Source organism: Prionailurus bengalensis, chromosome C1 (assembly GCF_016509475.1).
Source record: "Prionailurus bengalensis isolate Pbe53 chromosome C1, Fcat_Pben_1.1_paternal_pri, whole genome shotgun sequence".
In the NCBI taxonomy this organism is placed as follows: Eukaryota; Metazoa; Chordata; class Mammalia; order Carnivora; family Felidae; genus Prionailurus; species Prionailurus bengalensis.
The window spans coordinates 56775845-56798496 of NC_057345.1; the positions used below are offsets into that span (position 1 = coordinate 56775845).

At 39.1% G+C, this 22652-nt stretch overlaps 1 protein-coding gene across 2 annotated transcripts; it reads right to left on the reverse strand.

Annotated features, from left to right (window-relative positions):
- Nucleotides 1-202: 202 nt before the first annotated feature.
- Nucleotides 203-21510, reverse strand: RPE65 (retinoid isomerohydrolase RPE65). 2 transcript variants are annotated; one of them, XM_043575234.1, is made up of 14 exons: nucleotides 21387-21510; nucleotides 20233-20315; nucleotides 18473-18623; nucleotides 16618-16725; nucleotides 16374-16515; nucleotides 13461-13608; nucleotides 12164-12245; nucleotides 11794-11926; nucleotides 11547-11686; nucleotides 10721-10850; nucleotides 2955-3069; nucleotides 2779-2873; nucleotides 2560-2671; nucleotides 203-1462 (listed from the first exon to the last, which is right to left on the reverse strand). In XM_043575234.1, exons 1-14 carry the CDS (start codon nucleotides 21395-21397, stop codon nucleotides 1311-1313), a joined length of 1602 nt encoding a protein of 533 aa, XP_043431169.1. In that variant the 5' UTR covers nucleotides 21398-21510; the 3' UTR covers nucleotides 203-1310. The 2 variants fall into 2 exon arrangements, with proteins under 2 accessions (XP_043431169.1, XP_043431170.1); XM_043575235.1 differs by lacking the exon at nucleotides 18473-18623 and having other exon boundaries at nucleotides 21387-21401.
- Between the last annotated feature and the right edge of the window lie 1142 nt (nucleotides 21511-22652).

Consider the following 22652-nt stretch of genomic DNA (forward strand, 5'->3'; position numbering starts at 1 on the left):
GATGGAAAAGAATTTACCCAATCTTAATGGTAGTTGAGCTTAGATGAGCTCTGTATAATTTTACTTTATAATTTCTACTTTTCTATAATTTTAGATTTCTTTGAGAAGTATGTTTCAATGAGTATTTATAACTTTAAAAAATGAGTTTGCATTTTATCTAAATAAAGAAATCAAATGGATACATCAAGTACCCTCGTCAGTCTGTTCCTTCAAGCTATTTTTACTTAGTCAAACACAATGCTGATTATCTTAAATACAATGATATGTAATACTTCTTAGCATAAAATACCAGGATTAAGATATACAATATAATTTTTTGTCAATCTTCATTTTTTTACATCATGTAGCACATAGGAGAATAATTTTAAAAATAAAAGTACTTAAAATGTATTAATATTGAATGTTAATGATTTAATATTTTCTCTTTTTCTCTCTGTCTTTCACTTAGGTCAGGTGATTGCACAGTGCTTAAATATGATTAACATAAGAGGCAACATAATATAACCCCCTGACATTATCCTATACTCTTATTTTAAGTAGAAATTCTATTTGTGAGTATTTCAAAAAGTTATAGTCACTGCTATATGTAATTGCTTTGATGTTATATAAGTTTTTAATAGATAACTTAGTCTTTGCGATGTTCTTTGGTTAGAGCCCTCAGTCGATTAGAGATAGGCTTTCTCATTGTAAAATCAGAAATAATCAGTAATTACCTATATTAAATGCCTTTCATAAAGCTTGAGAATCTCAGAGCAGTTATATATACACACATACATACATACATGTATGTGTGTATGTATGTGTGTATATATACACAATTACTAGGGTTACCCTTAGATGATAGTTCCTGGTTTGTGAAAAAGTTTGGTCCGATATTTAGGAATTAAGCCTTTTTGCTTGATACTGCTTTGACTCAGCAAAGCCACATACAAATCTGGTATAGAGAACTTTGGCTTTTAAATGTTAAAAAATACTTGGAGCAGATGGGTACCTAAAATACACTTTTATAATAGGAACCAAAAAGTTTGATAAATCCACATTCATTTTCTATTTGATTACTAACTATATAGAGTTTTTACTTATGGTCTGTCTGTCTCAGAGAAAGCATGATTATCTAAATACGTACTTTTTTTTTTTTGTAAAGGAATTGCTTGCTCAACTTTGTGCTTTCTGTAAAATATTGCAAAAATTGTGTGCATCTGCAAGTTAAAACCATATAATACAGCAGGCTAAAATTGAACAGAATCTGATTGCAGACCTGACTGTTTCTCTTAGTTCTGTCAATAGAAATATAATTTGCTGGAATGTGCTCAGGATTTTTTGAACAGCCCATGAAAGGTAACAGGGATGTTAATCTCCACTTCAGCCCTGGCAACTTCACTCAAGTCCTTGGCATTCAGAATCAGAAGATAAGCGGGCTTTTGTCCTGCCCCAGGGCTCACCACCACACTCAGAACTACACCTGTTAATCAAAAGTAAGGAAGGCAATGTTAAATTAAAAGAAGGAAAAAAAATCCCAGGACCATAGATTAAATGTCATTGAAATAATATAGAAGGTATTGCACTGACAAATGTGGTCACCCTGAAGAGGTCTTTCAAACTCTTTATGTTCCCTACAGTATCAGCTTTAGGAAGGGAGTGACCATATCTGTCTTGTCTCTGGGATTGTCATTGGGATACTTGTTATATCCCAGTAGCATAATACAATTACTAGGACAGAGTTAGCTGTTCATTAAAATCTTATTAATTGAATGGATCTGTGCTCTTATCTGTAACATAAGATTTAACATAACTTACTGCAAAAAAAGTGTGACAATCAGATGAAAAATATATATTAAAAGACTTTGAAAACAGTAAGGTGTATTATTTCTGTAGTTTCCAAGACCTAGCTAGAAGCTTACTTCCTTCTAACAAAATGGGAGCAAACATTTTGCAGTTTTGTCTGGGTTGGCTCTATTTGTAAAATTGTTCAGCCTGAAATGGCTCTATAATTCTTTATTTTATTCATTTATCTGTGATTTTCCATATTTTAATCTTAGAGAGTATAATCTACCTTCCTGTCTCAGCTAATCAATAGTTAACAAAGATTGATGCTTTGTAATTGAGTTGCTGTGTTACAGGCTGTAGCTCTGGCTTACTATAAAAGAACAAACCCAAAGCAGAGGCGCAAAGCCTCGTTCTCATTCTCTTTGATCTGTTAAAATACTCAATTTCTCTCCTTAGAAGTCTACCCTTTTTCAGAAATTTATCTAAATCAGAAAAGGCAAAAACAGAATTCACGCTGTTCTCTCTTCACCTTCCCTCCATCTAGAGTAGACAATGATGTTCCATTATGACACAGATGGTGCTTTAACGTTTTCCCATGAGTGATCAGTGATATTGGCCATAGATGAAACTTATTTTCAAATAAGTTTAAATTCTTTAGTGCTTCACATTCAGTAGTATTAAGGATCACATCTGAACATTAGGGAGTAATCACCGTGGCTTCTCTCCTAATGCACTAACATACAGAATTTCAATAAAAAGAAAGTGTTCAGACATATCCATTGCTTTCATTACCATCATCTTCCTCCAAGGCATCTGGGTGAGAAACAAAGATGGGTTCTGATGGGTATGAATCAGGCTCTTGCCATACCCAAGTTTCTTTAGTTTTAACATTCAGCTTACAGAGCTGCTTGCAAGAAAGAGAAATCGATCAATTAATCAGTCAATGTGCTTTACTTGGCTAGTAGAGGACACAAACTACTTTTCTAGCATTAGGTAAGATGGATTAATTACCCTGTCTGGAACAAAGTGATTCAGGCCAAGTCCATACGCGTATGTGTAAGGTTTCCCACCATACTTCTGGTAATTGATTTGAGGAAACTCAAATGCTACAAAATAGAGGACATGCTTAGGAAAACTCAAGTTAATTTCTGAATGGAACAGTTTGTTCCCTCGCTAAATCATCTCACCTTGGCGAGGCCCTGAAAAGAGAACCTCAGGTTCCAGCCAGATAGTCTCGTCACTGCACAGAATTGCAGTGGCAGTTGTGTTGGGGAGTGTGACTAAATTCTTGCCTGTGTCAGCCTAAGGAAAGAGGATAACAGAAACCTCAGTGAGAAGGAAGGAAAAAATCAAGCCGCCATAAATGCAGTCTTCCTGAGTTTTGTCTCTTGAGTTCTTTGTTTCTTAAATCAATGTGTAGGGAGGAGAAGTGCAGACAGCTACAGGCAAGCAAACCCAACCAAGTGCACTACTGGGAAAGCTGTCTGTGCCTGTGTGAGTCACTGCCTATGTATCCCTGGGAAAGTTGTGTAACCTCTAGGCCCTTAATCTTCACATGTGTCCAATGAAATTGTCCTCAAAGAAAATTTAGGGCTCTAAGGGAGGGCCTCTGAGGAAAAAAAAATGTTTTCCTGTAGAATGACAAAAGACTTCAAACTCTAGGGATTCATTTAGTGTTTATCTGTACTATAAAGATACAATGTATCTTTATTGCTGGGATATATTTTGATTTTGCTTGAAAAAAAATCATATAGTTATGTTGTCAAAAAAAATGCAGAAAAACTCTTGGACCAGATGTTGTCTAAGATCTGTCAACCCCTTATCCCGCCCTGTGATTTTCAGATTATCTTATGAAAGGATACCATGAGGTCTTTCTAGGAACACATTTATTTACTAATATGTATATCAAATACTTGAGTACATGTTTTGTGCTAGATTCTGTTTTAGACATTTGGGATATTTCAGAGAATAGATTCCCTCTCCTCATGAAGCTTGCATTCTAGTTGGGGAACATAAACAATAAATATAATTTAAAAGTGTATAGTGTATCATGAGTATGGGGAGAAAACTATACAGCAGAGTTAGGAAGATCAAAAGTGTGAAGGGTAGGTGAGTTACAATTTTATTTGGTGGTGAGGGTGGGCTTCATCAAAAAGGTGACATTTGGGACAAAACTTGCAAGGGGTGAAGAAATCAACAGGGCATGAAGAACATTTAAACAAAGAGAATAAACAGTGCAAAGGCCTAAGGTAGGAGGATGCCAAATATAGCTGAAGAACATTAAAGAGACCAGTGTGGCTGCAAGTAATTGAGCCTGGGGAAAAGGAGCTGGAGAGGAGGGTAGAGCTGTCTTGTGTACAGCTTTATAGGTCATTGTGAGCACTTGGTCTTTTACTCTGAGTGAGAGATGGGAAGCCATGGAATGATTTTGGGCAGAGGATTGGCATGCTATGATATTTAAAAGAATCACTCTGGCTGCTCTGTCGAGATTACCCTTAGGAGTAGGGGGGAAGCAAGAATGCAGTTGGGGAAACTAGTCTGTCATGTAGTGGTCCAGTCAAAAGAAAACAGTAGTTCAGACTAGGCTGAACTGGAGTTCAGACTAGGTAGCACTGGAGTCAGCGAGAAGTGGAAGGTAGGGTCATGAGGTTTTCCTGATAGATAGGCTATGGGGTGGGGAAGAGGCATGAAATTAAGAGAGGAGTCAAGGATGAATCCAAGGTGTTTGGCCTAAATAATTAAAGGTTGGAGCTGTCACAACAAAGATGGGGACTACTGCAGGTGGGGTAAATGGTTTGGTAGAGGAAGAGGAGAAATTTAGATTTTGTCTTACTAAACTTGGGCTGTCTATTGGACAGCTAAATGGAGACTTGGAGTTGGTAGTAGCATATATGAAGCTTGAGTTGAAGTTGAAAATGTGAATATAGGCTGCTTTAAAGTATGAGTCTTTACAAAAGGAATGAATGTAGAAAAAGAAGACAAAAAGAAGGGCTGAGTTCTAGTGCCCTCTCGCATTAAGAGGTAATATACAAGAAGAGGAATGAGGATAGCCGATGGGGCCAAGAAGAGTCAAGAGAAGGATTTTGTAAGAGGCCAAAATAATGGTAGGATATGAGTGATCCAGTGAGAAGGGAGAGTAATGATACAGGAAAGGGGGAGAATTGCTTGGGTGATGTCCTTGAGTGGGTAAGGAAGGGAAAATGGGAAGGATTAGTTCTGGGTGGGATGAAAGATAATTCAATACAAGTACAGATGCTGGTGGGTGGGGAGACGTGGTGGCAGGAGTATAACGTTCTTTTTTGATTTCTTTCATTTGTTTCAATAAAATAGGAAGCAGAGCCATCAGCTGAGTATGAGTGTGGAGGTGGGAGGTGTTAGAAGTTTGAAGAGAGGAGGGTGTGAAATACTTAACTAGCAAAGTGGGAGAGTAAATGAAGTTGAGAAATGTAGCAGTGAGGTTTGTGGTCATGTATTTAAAAATGAACCAATTAACATGATTGTGTGTTTTCAGCACCTAATTTCAGCCTTGGAGGTACAAGTGTAGAGTGGGTGGAGAGTTGAATTTAACTAGGATTGTGGTTTTGACAAATGAGTTCAATAAAGTAATAAAGGTAAGAGAAATGAAGAACTAAGATTATAATTTTTGACAATGGAATTTTAGTTAAGTAATGAGTACAGGTAAGTTCTCAGTGGAGTGAGGTATAGTGAGAAGGTGGTAGGTTCAGTGGATTGGACGTTCCTGGAAAGAATCACAGTAGGACAAGTGATCTTGAAAGATGGGAGGTGATAGTCAGAGTATGTCATGCACAAAACTAAGATTTTGGAAGGAGCACAGTCATAGGTAATGGCAGGGTCAAGTGTGTGACTATGGGGAGTGAGTGGCTGAGATAGAGTGGAAGACATGATCAGTGCAAGAGGTCAAGGAACTGAGAGGACAAGTTGTTGGAAGAATCACCTATGATGTATATATGGAAATGACCAAGAGTCAGGAGTAGATCTGGGGAGTGTGACATTGAGCCAGGAGGGGAAGTGAGTGAGTGGTGGTTCGTACATGACAACAATAATGAGGGAATGAGAGGTGTATATGCCACTTGACTATATAATTCGTTGAAGTGAGATTTAAAATTGGAATATCTAAAGAGTGGATGGAAGGAACAGTGAATCTGGATGCAGAAAAGTGGGACAAAGAGAACCCCTACCCTAACCCCAGGCCAAGTGATATAAGGGCTGTAGAAGACTGGAGGTTGCTGCTGGAGAGATCAGTATCCTTGGAAGAAAGCCAGTTTTTGATTAGAAGAAGGAGAAGAAGGAGAAGGAGAAGGAGAAAGAGGAACATTCTAAGAGGAGGATGGAGGGGATTTTTCTGGTGGTGTATTAAGAGGTGCATTAAGAGGAAATAGTAGAGGAAGGGGTGGGAGATAAAGAGCAAATAGAGAAATGGAGAGAGTTTTATGAGATTTTGTGAAATGGAGTGTTAAGTCACTTGGTGGTTTTTGGGTAGAAGAGATCAAATGCTTATGTCAGACTTATTTATGAACTTGTAAGTTTATATTGATTATCTTACTTCATTCTATCTTATTTTTTCTATTGGTAAATAAAGTTTTTTATGTAAGAAATCTGTAACATTACTTTTGCTTTCCCCAACAAACTAGCTCCTCCTTTTCATCCCCCCCCCTTTTTTTTAATAGATGCAATTATCCTTTAACCCTGAAATCTCACTTCTGAGGATCTATCCTCTTCATATATCTATGCATGTATGAAAGAACACATATACAAAGTTATTCCTCATAACATCTGTAACAGCCGAAGATTGGAAACAATTCTGTTGCTCAGCAGTGTGGGACTTGGGTGTGTTCACAAACAGGATACTGTGCAGTTGAAAACAGCAAGGTCTTCTGCATATATTGTTAAATGAAAAAAGTAGGGCACTGAACAGTGGATATAGAAAGTTACTTTTTGTGTATGAGAGTGGGAAATAATAGTTACATGTATGTGTGTGTGTGTGTGTGTGTGTGTATTCTTATATTTGCACAAACCAACCAAAGAAAAGGAAAGACATGAAAAGTTACACATAGAAAGTGAATGGAGGTGGTATGGACTGGATGTAGACAGAAGTTGGAGTGAGATTTCCCAGTGTGTACTTTTTCATATCATTTTGATTTTTGACCATTTGAAAGCACTGCCTATTCAAAAAAATAAAGATGTATTTTAAAGATGCTACCATTAGCTTAATCACTAGACTGGAAATTTCACTCATCTTGTACTCTTTCCTCTCCTTAGCCCTTCCCTCAATCTCTTTCTTATCTCTCCTTCTCCTAATTTATGACCGATATTTCCCTTCACTGCCAAACTTTTCAGTGTGGACTAGAGTAAGTGCTCCCACATCCTACCACTTGCTCATCTTCAGTGCCTTGAATCCTGATTGCTGCCTCTCTCACCCTCCTCCCTTTGGAGATCACCAAATCTAGTGTGTGGTTTTTAGTCTTCATCCTTTTAACTCGCCCATAGGAGTGGGCACTGATGAAACCCTCTTGCCCTATCCAATGTGGCATTGCCCTCTCTTAGCTCTAGCTAGGGCTCTTTAAAGACTTTTTCTCTCCCTTTCTGTCTCCTCTTTTTATACCAACTTCTGTACATGACACTTTCCCAAACTTCCATGCCTGGCCATCTTTTCTTCTCTCAGCATTTTCTGGGCTATCAAATTCATTTTTAAAATAAGCAAATGGGTAAGTTTCTTTTAAAAAATGTATTTTGAAATAAGATTTATTTTTTCCTGTTAGCAGTCTCATCTATGTGTTCTCATATAGTTGATCATCATTTCTATATCAGTAACTATCAATTCTAATTGATCTCCCAAGGCCCTGCATTGATGTATGAAAGCCCATGAAGCATATTTCATGAAGATGTTTTGATAGTGATTTTGTTGTTGTTGATGATGATGATGATGACGAATATTTATTTAGCATTTACTTTGTGTCAAGGGCTCTATTTAATAACAGACATATATCAACTCATTTATCAACCACAACAACCCAGTAAGATGGCTATAAATAAAGAAAAGGAAATTTAACAAGGTTAAATGTTTCCCTTTACAGACCAAGAGAAGGAAATTTAAGGTTAAATCACCCAGCTAGTAAGTGGCAGAGCTGAAACTCAAGCCTGGCTCTGTTTGACGTGAAATCAACCTCCTTACTCGTTATCCTCTCTCTTTCTCATAGTTTTGCAATTCATATTTGTCCCCACACCTGCTCTGCCTGTTAACTCCCTATTTCCAAAGGTATCACTATTCTAGACATGTAGGCTTACAGGATCTCTATGATATTTTGCATATCAAAGATTTAATTCATTCCTCCATCCAATCAAATGCAAGACCCTTGTAATTCCACCTATAGGAGCTCTTATTTTTGTCTGTGTTTGCCTGTTCCTGGTACTACATTTTTCTCTCGCCTGAGTGATTTTAATTGTCTTCTATTGCAGGTCCCCATCTCTGTCCTTTTTACACTTCCAGTAGCACTTATTCAGAAATTTATTTTAGAAAATCAAGTTATTAAAGCTGCAAATGACCCTCGTTATTATTTAGTCCACTTTAGTTGGGTTTCAGAGCAGGCAAGTGAACTTACAGTGATTGAGTGACTTGTTCAGGGAAGGCGGACATTTAGTAGTAGAGAGAACCATGCAAATCAGCACACTTAGTACCCAGTCCCCTAGCTCTAAATATGGTTTCCTTCTGCTCAGAAACCTTCACTGTCTCCCATCACCTGCCGAATAAAGTACCACCTCTTATCCTGGCCTTAAAGCTTTCAAAAGAGGGCACCTGCGTGGCTCAGTCTGTGGATCTTCTGACTCTTGGTTTTAGCTAAGGTCATGATCTCACAGTTCTTGAGATCAAGCTTCACATAGGGTTCTGTGCTATCAGCTTAGGATTCTCTTTCTCCCTCTCTCCCTCTGCCCCTCTCCTGCTTGTGCTCTCTCTCAAATAAGTGAACTTAAAAAAAAATGCTTTCAGAGATTACCAGCTTGCTTTTTTTTAAAGTTTATTTATTTTGAGAGAGAGACTGAGTGTGAGTGGGGAAGGGACAGAGAGAGGAAGAAAAGAATCCTAAGCAGGCTCTGCACTCACAGAGAAGAGCCCCAAACGGGGCTGCATCCCGCAAACCATGAGATCATGACTTGAGCCAAAATCAAGTGTCAGATGCTTAACCAACTGAGCCACCCAGGTGCCCCAGCCTGCATTTTAAGCTTTTTTATCGCCCCCCCCCCAACAATGTATTCCACTACTTATGCTTATGTTCCAACTAGTTGGATTAAGTCAGTTCCTGCTGCTTTTCTGTCCCTCCCCACTTCTCTGTCTTTCCTCAAACTATTATTTCTGCCTTAAGTTGATCTGCTTCAATTTCATCTCTTCTGCCAGAATATTGCAAATGACTGTGTTCCATGAATCTCTCCAAACAAGTGTGACTGCTCCATCCTCTGAATAGCCAAAGCAATTTATGCCTCCCTCACACTACTTGTCTCATGCTGACATGTGTTATCGTTACTGAATCACCTTCCTCCTCCCTACCACACTAGGTGATGAGTTCCAGGAGAGCAAGAGCATATCCTATTGATGTACGCACTGAAATAATTTAGTACGATGCTGTGTTACAGTGGGTAATTAATAACTATTGGAAGAAAGTGAAGGTAGGGTCTCGGGTGACATTAGACATTTTTCATCATCACTGAAGTTCCCTATTTTACAATTGGGTGGTCTTTCTTCAGACAGTGATGGCTACACATTTAGGAAAATCTTTCCTTTTTCCTCTTTTTGAATGTGAAGACACTGAGGTAAGGAATATTTAAGTTAAATGATCTTATTTTATTTCCTTAATTTAAAGATGATTGTGATTTTACCATTATTAGTCAAATAAGAGTTCACTAAAATCAATGGACTCATTCATTTGGTATTTTATGGGCACTAAACTACATATACCAGAGATATGCTTCCTAAGGGCCAAGTTAGAAGTGCTTAAAGTCCCATATAAGATCATTCCAATCTGTCTTTCCAGTCTCTCTGCCCCATGCCCATCTCCTCTATGCTCCTAATGTATCAGCTCCACCAACTTCTTTATACTTCTGTATCAAGTTTTGCTTTTTTAAACCCTCCCTGCCTTTGTAGAAGCTCATTTACTCCACCTCAACCTTCTCTTCTTTTCTCATTCTTCATAGAGCCTACAAGCTTGCTTAAGAGCAATAGTGTCTAGTTCTAAACTGGGTTTATTTCCCAGTACATCTGATCTAAGCTTTGAGTACAGTGTTTTACATTCCATATAGCTGTCTTACCCAGTGTGTGTCCATGTATCTATTGTGAAAATTATATTTTTCTTGATTTTGACTGGTATTCTATCACACTAACATTTCTTGATGTTAATCTAATATTCTAAAAAGAGAGCCACTGAATACAAGGAAGGAAAAGCAGAGATGAAAAGATGACTGCCAAAGGCTATTAATGGTGTTTATCCTGTGGTGGTATCTTCAGATGGTTTGCAGAAAACCAAAATAATGGGCCGATTTCCCTACAGGGGTACTTTTTTAAGCTTCATTTCTTTAGAATTTCAAATTATTTGAATTAAATTATTTATACTATTGACAAAGGATCCTAGGCATCAGTGGTCTGCACTATTCACGGAGAAAAAATATTTTTAAAGGATTTTGCAAATGAAAGAACAGCAGATTTAGAATCAAAACCTGGTTTTCATTTTGGCTCTGCTGCCATTGGCTTTTGCTAAGTCATGTCACTCTTTGGAGCTTCAGTTTCCTCATTTGTTAAATGAGGGGAGTTGAATTAGTATATTTTTAAAGTTCCTTCCAGCTCTAAAATTTCAAGATTTTATGTATAAACATAAGGCAGGAGAACAAATCCTGAGAGAGATGAAACATTCTGGTTATATCTGAAATCTGTGTAGAGGGTGGTTACCTTGTCAATATTCAGAGGAAGTACGTATCTCCTGACTTCAGGCTGGGGAGCCTTTCTGGCATTTTTTTTCACTTCTTCCCAGTTCTCACGTAAATTGGCTAAATATAGGTAATTATACACAAATTCAAATCTGCAAAAGTAAGAAGTCAGACATGAGCGCAGACAATTGCAAATGATTTCGGAGAGACAATCCATGCCTTTTAAAAGAACAAGTGCCTGCCTGTCCTTCATTCTCCAACTCAGAACCTGCTAATGACCCAGGTATATTAGAGCCATAAGCTGCTGCCCATGCTCATGCTGCATGAAAAGCAAGCAAGCAAACAAACAAACCTGCCTCATGGATATGTTTAAATAACAGCAGACTTATATGATACTTTCTGTTCTGCTTCTCCATCATGATTCCATCTGTGTCTTTAGAGGCTACTGTCTTTTTGGTGACTCGGTATTCTGAAGAAAGCATGCCTTTTTCTTTCAAATCCAGAGTGGGTGGAGTTCAAGCCCCCCCCCCCCCCCAAGGGATCTTGTCAAGTTGCAGTGAAGTTAAGTTTAAATTTACTTTTACTTATCAGGTCATAGCACTTTTTAGTTTCAGGTCAGGTTCATAGACCTGATCGGTTTTCAGTCATTAACTGTGGTTTTAATATTCAGTTTGTGAGTGCTTCTGATTACCTAGCCTTCCTACTGCTTTCTCAATTATATTCTGCGACTTAAGCATACTTTATTTTTCTAGATGTAATTCAGATTAAATATTGAGAGCATCGCTGAAAAATGTCCCTAATTTCTAGGAGTGACTGGAGACATAATATTATCCAATGTCCTTTCTTACCCTTTCCAGCAACAGAGATCCACAATCAGAAACTCACTGTCTTCGTAAGTATTGATGTGATGGAAAAGATTAAAAGAAGAGGTCCTGTATTTATTATTGAGATACTTTCTTCTCTTCTTGTCAGCAATATGAAGCCAAACCTTGAAAAGTGAGGAAAATATTTTGATGGATTTAAAAAGGAAAACAGCATACATTATGAAACACCTTCTTCAGAAGCATGAATCTGGTAAGTAAATGTAAGTCTTACCCCCATGGTTTCATTGGACTCAAAACAATCCATGTAGTTGGCTCCCCAAAGACTCCATGAAGAAAGGAACTTGAACAGGTTAATTTTGACTGGCGTCTCCACAAAAACAATATAGTTGGGAGTCAAACCAAAACTGTTTAGAAACACAAATAAACTTGTGAATGGGAAGGACTGATTTTCAAACCACAAAGAAATACGTGCACATGAGGTATGCTCAGTTATATGAATCAACAGTGCCTACGTGAAATTAATTACATTTAAATTTAGGTTTCTGCAAGAAAATGTCATGATCAGGATTGGTATCAAAGGTAGGCAAAACAGATCTTTAAACTTGGTTTTCCTGAAGATTCATAGCAGGCCTTCAAGTTACCTATGGACGTAAGATGGCTTGAATCGGTCACTGCAGGGGAATTGTACAACGACCTCTGACTTGCTTATTGGATCTTCCTTGTCTGAAATAAAGCGGTTTTAAAAGGCTTTGGAAAAAGCCTCTCTTTTCTCTTTTAATACAAAGCATTTAGAACAGCTCATGCAAGTAAAGAAATACATTTCCAGATCTTGATTGTTTTGTTTTGTTTTAGAGCTTATTTTCATTTTCTCAGTCATTGGTGTTTCTTAGGGAAATTTCATGAGAAGCTGCAGTCACCCAGGAAAATCCAAATAGCAGCAGATTTGGAAAAGTGCACTCAAAGAGTGTTGTGCAGGCAGAGTACAGGGGAGTCACATCGTACAACTGGAGGTGGTAGGTGCTAAGTCAGGGAGTAAAGGAAAACTTTTGTATGGTCAAAATGCCTTTTATAATCTCTTAAGTTTCCTACAAAGTACAGTATATGTGGGTTTGTGTCATTAGCTCTGTACAGTAATTCCTAAGCACATAAAAGTTTGTTTACTGCTAGGTCAGTGGTCTTCAAACCTTAGTGTGCTTCAGGATGACATAAAGAGCTTCTTAAAAATCCTCACTGCGGGCCCACACCCAGAATTCCTCATTTAGTCAACCACGGGTGGGGATCTGGATTTCTAGCAGCTTCCCAAATAATGCTGCTGATTCAGGAACTATATCTTCAGAACCATGCTACCCAATACTAAACAAAAATCCATTTTTATTCAAATAGTTCTGTCACCAAGATGGTTATCAAATTTCTGGCAATGAATGGAGGATGAATGGAGAATTCTAAAGAGTACTCTCTTTCTGTCTTAATATTCTTTCTCTATAATATTAACATGAGTTAATAGATTTGTTTGGAGTTTGGGGAATTAAACACACACAAAATACTTAGTACACTTTCATATATGTGTACGTGCAATTATGCATACATATAGGTTGTTTTAAAAATTTAATCTTCCCTGGCACATGAATAAGTGCTCAATAAACATTTCCTGAATTTTAATCTAACTCTTATATGATCAAATACACATATGCACAATATTTTTGAAACATTGTAGAAAACAACTTGGCCACTCGTTTTCTATATTTTCAAGTTGTCATTTTCTGCTATGGTGCCCTTAACCATCGGTCCCTGGTAGGATAGGGGCAAGGGCAATCTGAGAATAATTTCACCATGCATATATAGTGCTATCCTGGTATACTGATCTGGTATTCTGTATTTCTGGTAGCTTTCTCATAATATAGATACTTGTTTTAGGAAGAGTCAAATTGGTAAACTGACCTGCTTGTAGTGGAGGGATCTTTACAATATTGTAGGCAATTGAAAAATTTTTCCCAAAGCAATTACCAATGTTGTACACAGTTCCATCACTTTCAATATGGGGGTGAGCAGTGGCTCCATTGACAGAGACATAGTTGCAAAGATCAACCTATGGAAAGAGAGCAGAGGTCATCCATGTAAACCGAAAGATTGTATTACCCCTTTGGTCTCTAGGTCTGACCTCATTGCTACCACTTGCAGCCTCACCCTAAGTGCATTTTCTCTTTCTTTGCATCTTTCTGGGTTCTACCCTCTTTCAGGTCTGCCTGAATGCCCGTTTTCAGTGCAGAGCTCTCCTCTGACCCCCATGCTGACTCCCCAACACCTCTGAAATCTTGGAGATGTCCCTGGTTGTGCTCTTCAGTGTATACCAGATGCTACTCTAGTTAGCCACTTTCCTTTTGCGCATACAGGTTGTCCTCAAAGTGGTAATTTGAATCTTGGGGTTTCTTTATATCCCCCTTATTTTATTAAGTAAATTGTGTGAAACTGCTTATGTGCAGTAATTTTATTTTACAAAAATGGCAAATTTGTATAGTATAATCTAAATACCAAACCTGTTGTCTTGCGGAGAGTATAAATTTGGAACTGAAAGAAACCCCAAGATTCTATTTAGTATAGAGTCTTAACCTAAATAGACTTCAGGAGAACCATGAATCTCCTGGAATTAAATTAAATGCAAATGTTTTTGGAGAGAAGATTTAGCGCTTTAATTCAATTTGGAGTCTCATAAGAAATTCAGAATCACAAATCTAGCATAAACCTCTCTGTTTATAGAAAGAACAACTGAGGTCCCAGACAGGTCAAGTGACTTTTTCAAGGATACAGAGCCACATGCTGGCAAAATCAGCACTAGAATTTCTACGTGGGACTGGCTCAACACAGATTTATCGAATGAATAATTGATGAGGTATATATTTATTTAACCACAATTCTTTCTATTTGATTAGGAGAATGTGTTTTAAAGGGAGTTTTTAGCATTCTTATTTAAATAATAGGCAAGACATTCATTCATTTATCAAGTACTCATTGAGCTAATATTACTGTGCCAGGGTCTAGGAAAACAGAGATGGTCTTTGCTTTCAACAACTGTAGTCTAGACTTGTGCTGTTCAATATGGTAGCCACATGTAGTAATAAAAATGTGGATTAATTATGATTAGATAAAACTTTAAATTCAGTTCTTCAGTCATAGTAGTCACATTTCAAGTGCTCAATAGCACTTGGACAATGATGTATAGAATACTGCCATCATTACAGGAAGTTCTATTTGATAGCGCTGTATATAAAATATAGTACATTGCTGGTAAATGCAAAATGGTATCTGTAGAGAAGGGTCATCTAACCCAGACTGGGAGATTAGGCAGGGCTTCTCAAGGACAATGACTCCAATTAATGCTTGAAAGACAAGTAAAAGTTAATCAGGTGGAGAAGGATGACAGTGTGCTCTAGGGAGTGGGAACACTGATGTACAGGCATTGAGTTGTGAAATAGCACGTGCTGTTTGGGGATTACTAGTCATCGAACATGGCTGCTGTCAAAGGCATGCATGCAGGAGGAGAAAGAAGAATCAGGCGGCTGCAAAGCCCTGTTTGGACTTTATTTTAGAAACTGTGGATGCCTCCGATACCGTAACACATTTATGCCTGAGTTTTAGAAACGTTGCTTCTACTGAATTAAGGAAGTTGTATTTAAGAGAATCAGGCTAGAGGCAAAGGCACTGGTTAGGAAGCTATTTTAGTAATAGTAATAAAAAAGTTTCAGATTTTTAAAACTATATTTTTATATGAAGTCAAGGTACAGTGCTGTTGACAATGGAACCTGACCCCTAATAAAGGCTGTTTTGAAGCCATACATGAACATTATATTTGCAGTTATATTCCCATAGCAATTTGAGTACAGGTTTACTTATCAGAGTTAAATGAATGGTTTAGACCTCAGCTCCATGGTGCCTGGGTGGTTTAGTCGGTTAAGCGGCTGGCTCTTGATTTTGGCCCAGGTCATGATCTCATGGTTTGTGAGATCGAGCCCTGTCACACATGATGGGATCTGCGCTGACAGCAGGGAGCTTGCTTGGGATTCTCTTTCTCCCTCTCTCTCTGCCCCTCCCCTGTTCACTCTCACATGCTTTTTCTCTTAAAATAAATAAACTTAAAAAAACAAAAGAACTCAGCTTAAGTTCTTCTCTAAATGATCTAACACATACTCTTATATGATTACAAACATACATTAAAAACAAGAATGAGCTATTGAGAGTATATGTTAAGCCTTAGTAAATAGTCTGCTGAGAATGATAAATCAGCTATTGATATAGAGACTTAGTGTTGGGACTATTATTCCTTTCTATTTACACTACACTGAATTTCTAGTTTTGGTCTTAAATTCCCCTAACTGGTCTCCTAACCGTCTCTTATCTCTTCTTTCTTCCCACACACCTTCCAGATTAAATATCCTAAAGCACAGCTCTGCTTATACCATTTCTCTGAGCAAAAACTTTCAATAGCTTCCCATTAACTCAATAACTTATTCCAGATTTTTGTCTTACCCATGTTGTCTTACCTAGTGATGTGTCCTTTGCATCTAGTGTAAGTTTTGATACATGGAAGGGACTGAATAAATATTTGTGTCACAAATGAATGAATGAATATGTTAAGCATTTTTAAAGATTTTCCTTCAACCCGTATTATAAGTGTTTAAAATTTCATAGATGAAGGAACAAAGTTTGCCCTCTCACATTAGGTAGTAGTTGATGACAAAGCAAGGAGGTGAAACTTAATCTATCTGGCTCTCGTGTTCTTTCCCCCAAACTGCACAATTAATGGTAGGGTGCAAATTCTAAAGTCTTGAGCAATGTTGCCTGAGCACTGTGTCCTACCTGTTTAATTGTCTCCAAGGTCTCAGGATTAATCTTTGTAATGAAGTTGGTCTCTGTGCAGGCATAGTAATCTTCCCCTACTGGGTAGATGTTAACAAGGGCATTGTCAGTGACCTCCACTCCTCGAAAGTAAGAAAAAAACCTGCAGAAACAAATGGAGTTTTCAGTCCAGTAACTTCCAAGCCATGAGAGAGAAGGGCTAATGTAAAATGTCTTTAATAATATGCCGTTGAGTTTCAGTAACCTGGAAAATATATTCTTGCAGGGATCTGGGAAAGCACAAGTGCCAAATTCCGTTATGACGATCCTTTTCTCAGTCATTGCCCGAACGTAAGCATCAGTGCGGATGAACCTGGAGGACACAGAGACATGGCAAAGGGTCATAGGCAGGGCCAGTCAGTATGTCCATATGGAGCTGAGAATGGTCAGAGAGAATGTGGAATCCTAAATCCACTACATCAAGAATAAAGAGTATTGCCAGGTCACTTTCTCAGGGTGACTAAGAAAGAAAGAGACAATGCTGTGGGCTTGAATTTATGCCTTACAAACCTCCCAGTGACAGATGAGGAAATTGAGGCTCGTGGCTTGGACTTGCTGTGTCCAAGCACAGAAATTAAGCGGTTGGCGTCTGTAATGAAGCTAGGTTAGAACTCAAGTCGACCCAAGCCAGGAAACACGCATTTCTCCATATCACACTATGCAGTGGGTAGTTCACATAAGACCTCCAGCTTCCTGTAGCCTATAACCCATCAACTACACTGAGTGGAGAAATACAGAACATGGTGTGTTGAATTATATTCTTTTCAGTCTCTCTTTGTCACTCTTGTTTTTTCTTCAATTGTAAAATTTGTTTTGCTAGTTTTAAAAGTAGGGTATTCTTGAATCCAGTATCTTGCACAGGCAGAACTCCCGAACTATATCCCATACGTTGCCTAGGATTTCTCACATGGAAAATCAATTAAAATCTGATTTTGCACTTCCTGCAATCTGTATAACTGTTTAAAGTGTCATAGATGAAGAAACAAAGTTATGAAGAGGAAAAAGTACCAAGGTCTTTAGTGAGCATATGAAAGCTTTCTCTGACTTCTTAGCTAAATTTTTGCTTGATCTGATCGAATTCTCTTCTATTACCTTCTGAGGTATCCTGACTACTTCAAGCCTCCATTTGCTCTTCAGAATTCCTGATACCTGTGGTGATCAACAAAGTGTCTAACAGGTCTGAATGTTAAAGCATAAGACTATTTATTGTGGTGTTAATGGGTACTTCCTGGAGTGATGGCTTAAGCCTTCAAGCCTTTTAGCAACAATCCCCTGTTTTTAGAAAACTTCTCTTTCTTGTATTATTATGACATAATCTGGTCCTTCCCTCTTTGTTTTTTTTTTAAATTTTTTTTAACGTTTATTTATTTTTGAGACAGAGAGAGACAGAGCATGAATGCGGGAGGGTCAGAGAGAGAGGGAGACACAGAATCTGAAACAGGCTTCAGGCTCCGAGCTGTCAGCACAGAGCCCAACGCGGGGCTTGAACTCACGGACATGAGATCATGACCTGGGCTGAAGTCGGACGCTCAACCGACTGAGCCACCCAGGCGCCCCTGGTCCTTCCCTCTTTGTGCCCCACTCCCTCCTTCCCAGGGGCCTTTCTGATTATTAAAAAAGAAAAGGAGTCAAGAAAACCAATGGTCTAATAACTATAACAGTAACTGTAATAATAACAACTTATTATTACTGAATGCTTCCCAGGTGCTTCATTTAATCCTTGTAACGAACCCTGAAGTAGACTCTATTATTTCTCATTTTAGAGATGACAAAACCAAGAATTAGAGATTAACATCTTGCCAAACGTTGCCCACCTAGATAAATAGTGTCTGGTAGATATAGAATTTGAAGTCAGGCATGTTGGACCCCAAAGCTCTAGTTCTTAGGTTCTTTATCATGGCACACCTCCCAGGTACCTATGCAAATGCACTGGCCCAGTGGATTCTGAGAGTAAGCAAATATATAGGTCTCCTCTTGGGTTCAAGAGGTTCAGAAGCACGTAGGAGGAAGAGCTGAGCTAGGTCTCACCCCTAGGAGGAGTAGGACCTAGCATTCTTTACCTTCTATGATATGTGACATGTCCTTCTTTAAAGTCAAACTTGTGCAGGAGGGCTTGCCCATCAAACAGGTGGTAAAATGGTTCAGATCCAACTTCAAAGAGTCCTGGCCCACATCGAAGGAGACTGCCAGTGAGCCAAAGGGGGATCCTGCCTGTGATGAAGGCGAGACATAGAACATTGCTTCTTACTCCTGCCCTTTGCTGTGCTCATCCCTGGTAAGGTGTGGTGATTATATTAGCAGCTCAATTGGGCAGCCTCTTCGTAAAGCTGGCAGTGATTTTCATTCCCAGTTCTCATGCTGGGCATCCCTGACAAAAATGCCTGCTGACTTGACTCTCCTTTCACTAGGAGACCAAGTGGCGGGAAATGTCACAATGCCTGAGTTTGGATAAAGGGTTGGAAGGAGACAAGGAAAAGGCCCTTGAGGAAATGGATTCTAACAGATTTCCCCAGGTATCAATACATTTGCCTTTTAAGAAAAAATTCAAATTTCTTGATATATTTTGATGGAGTGAGGAATAGGAGAGGTAGATTAGGAGCAGGGATCAAAACACTATAAAAAGATATTTCAATAGAGAAGAGCATTTAAATGGAACAGTAATACTGGCTTTTTGAAATCTAGGGTCCATTGAGGGTATGGGCTACTTTCCAGATGAAGGTTAACCTGCTGTAGCAGGAATTGCACAGGGCTGGGTGTCAGAGACCTGGATTCTGGTTCAGGATTTGCCATGTGACATCTCTAGGGCTCAGTGTCCTCATCTGCAAAATGAGGGGTACACAACAAAGGCCTAAGACTTTTAGTTTAAGCGGTAAGGTCTGTGCCCTTTTATCTATTGAAAAGTGCAGTGTTTGTATAATCCTTACCAACCTTTTTTAAACAAATGGATTATTCCCAACAGTTCAGTTTCAGCAGCCTGCTTCCTAAGAATTTATAGTTCTGATAAAAACTTTAAGAGAGCATGACTTAACTAAAGGCATAACATTAATTTCATTGCTAGAGCCTAAATTGTTAGCATCAGAATCTAGCTGAGAAAGAGCATTTGGCTCATCTCTTCTATTTTACAGAAGAGGAAATGGGGGTAGGGGAGAGACTTGCCATATCCAAGCAAGGATGCTGTACGGGTCACGTGAGGTCTTTGAATGATGCTAACAATAGTAATAATAACTACTTGTTGATTGCTTTGTGTTGAATACTAGGTGAATCTTTCAATTAGTCTTACTCAATCTTCACAACATCCCCATGAGGGAAAGTTTGGTTTTTGATAGGTAAGGGAACTGAGGCTCAGAAAGTTTAAGTAACTTGTGAGATTCACAGCCAGTAAAATAATGGAGCTGCAATTAGCACCTACATCTGTCTGACTCCAGAAGCAATGTAACAGGCACGAAACCTACCACCCTTTATTGTAATGTTTCCAGATGCTTGTCACCCAAGTCCTCACTTATCCGGACACTGATGGAACAGACATTTATAGGAAATTTACTATGTGCCAGACACTGAGTTAGGCACTGACTAGTTTAAAGATGACAAAGGTGTAGTCTCAGTCCCCAAGGGATTCCAATCAGGCAGGATTTTTCTACATTAGGGAAATAAAGGGTAAATGAGAGGAAATAGATTTCTGATACAAAAAGGCCACACCTCCAGATTCCCCTGTCTGTAGCCCACAGTGGGAAACACTACTGAGAGATGCCAATGAACAAAAGCCAGTGAAGAGGGATCTCGACAAAAAAGAGAAGATGGTTTCAAGACCGGTGAGACCAACCTGTAACATGAGCTGTGAGTGGTGAGGACAGTTCCTCCACAGTTTCAAACAGTTTCTTGTAACCACCAGCAGGATGTTCAACTCTGAAAAGGTGGAATAATGGGGAAGAAGCCCATGTTGATACTCAAAAAAGTCCACTGAGACAGAGGCACAGCTTCAGGAGAGAAGGCAGTCTCTGGATCAACGACAATGCACCACTGCCAGTCTAGCCTTTGCTGGGAGCACATGGTATTTGGGGGCTGAAAAAGTCACCAGGTTTGCAAGGCAGGGCCCCTGGGTCAGTCCTCCACCTTTGATGTGAAGGGAAATGACCTCCCGTTTAATGTCATGGTGGACTTAATTCTGCCTTCTGCAGTTTTCCCATATTTCTGAAATCAACTAATCCTATTGCTATCTCTTGACTTCCCGACAGAGTCCTTTTCACAGAATTACCCTGCCCTGTTGCACTGCTTTGTTGATTCTCTTGCTTCATAAAGAATCTCCAAGAGTAGGGAGATGACAGCTTTTTGGGTTAGTAACTCATTCTCTGTTACTCACCTATATTATACTATCATCTCTTCCTATCATCTCATTTCTTCAACAGTCTCCAAGAGTTATGGTGCCCTTTAAAAATAGTCTGACTAGGAGATTCAGGTAATATTCTTGCTTATTTTCTGCCTCCTCACTTTGGCTCCATTTTAGAACTTCTTAGAGTGGGAACTCTGATCAGACTCCCTAATTATGATAGCCATCTTTTATTAAGCACTTACTATGTGCCGCACACCATAAAAAGAACTTTGTATGCTATTAGCTCATTTATGTCACCACAATGGGTAAATACTTGTATGCTCATTCTATATATGGGAAAACATAGACTACAAAAAGTTAAGTAATTTGTCCAAAATCACATAGCTAGGAAATGGCTGGAACCTAGACCTGCCTCATTACAACCTTCATGCTCACCACTGCTTTCAAGGCCCAGCCACAAAAATCCCACAGTAATTTAGACCTAAGTGCTAGATATATGCTTCAATATATAAATAGGAAGAAATTTTCCCTGTCAAGACTGGAGGCCTCCCATAAACAGGCCATCAATCCTCTTCAGGACCCCTTGAAATAGCCCATTTACTATCGACCCACTAAGGCATTTAAAAACATCTCTCAGAGATACTTACTGGATGGACATTTTCTCTCAGTGAAGGATTGAGAGTTCTGGCACGAAGTGCAGAATGAGGAAGCAAGTCCTCAACCAGGGGCCTTTATATGCCTTCTAAGTCTCTCTAAAAGGAGTTAGGGCTTTCCAAACCCTTTCCCACCCCCTCAGCTGAGAGAAGGGGAACAGAAGTGGCTTTCAGCACTTAGATCCTCCTGATGCTTGAGCATTATTTGGGCTTGCCGTTCCCATAACAGTTTTTTGGCTGTTTTCCAGAGACCTCAATCCTTCCCAAAGAGAATGACAAGTGGATTGGAAAGAAAGAAGCTGTGTGGGAGTGGCTAGCATCAGGCCTGAGCTGATCCGGGTCACCCCACTGGAAACTGGCACTATTCTCTGGCACTCACCTCCCTCTACCACCTCTGTGCCCTCATCTTCACCCTCATTTATTCACTCACTTACATCTTTTTAAAACATCTATTACATATCGTCTATGAGTCAGACAGGGATGGGCATTGTCCCCATCATCACAGATGGTGTAATTCTGCAAGGAAAACAAGAAACTAACAAACTATTGAATAAAATTTTTTAAGTGCCATGATTGGAATAATCATGATATGGAGTGTTATGGAAGCATATTGCAGCACCTCCAACCCTCTCTGGCTGCTTCATTGGCCCCATTCAGCACCCCAGTTACAATGAGGCTGAGGACTTTATGTCCTTCCAGTTTGCTAAGGATGAGCCCTTTTCATGTCCTTGCCTGTCACTAATGCTTGCTTGCTCTCCACCTCACCTTCCTGTTCATTGGTATGTGGGGAGACCTCAGAGAGTAGATGGCCTTATTTCCTTCACATTTCCATAAGCCTCAGTTTGCCAGAACAGACATGGTACTGCCTACTGGAAATGGACAAAATATATACTATACAAGCTGATGACTTTAGCATTTTTTGAGAAACTCATTATCCATTTTGAAATTAAGAAGTAGTTATGGCTATTTACCCCAGAGCTCTTAAACAAAATGATTAACCTGGGCATCCCAAGACAGAAGGCAAGAGCTTATTTTTCCAGCTTTCCTTGCAGTGAGGGCACAGACTTGTGACCTGGGCTCCACCAATCAGAGGAAGGGGCAGGGGTACTCATGGTAGTACCCAGTGCCCAGCACCAGCTGTGTCTCTGCTCATCCAAGGCAGTCATAGTGCCTCCATGGAGCCATTCGACAGTGGGGCTTGGTGTATTATCACTGGCCTGGTGTTATCCAAGCCCCATCCTTTAGCCATCTCAGGGATTC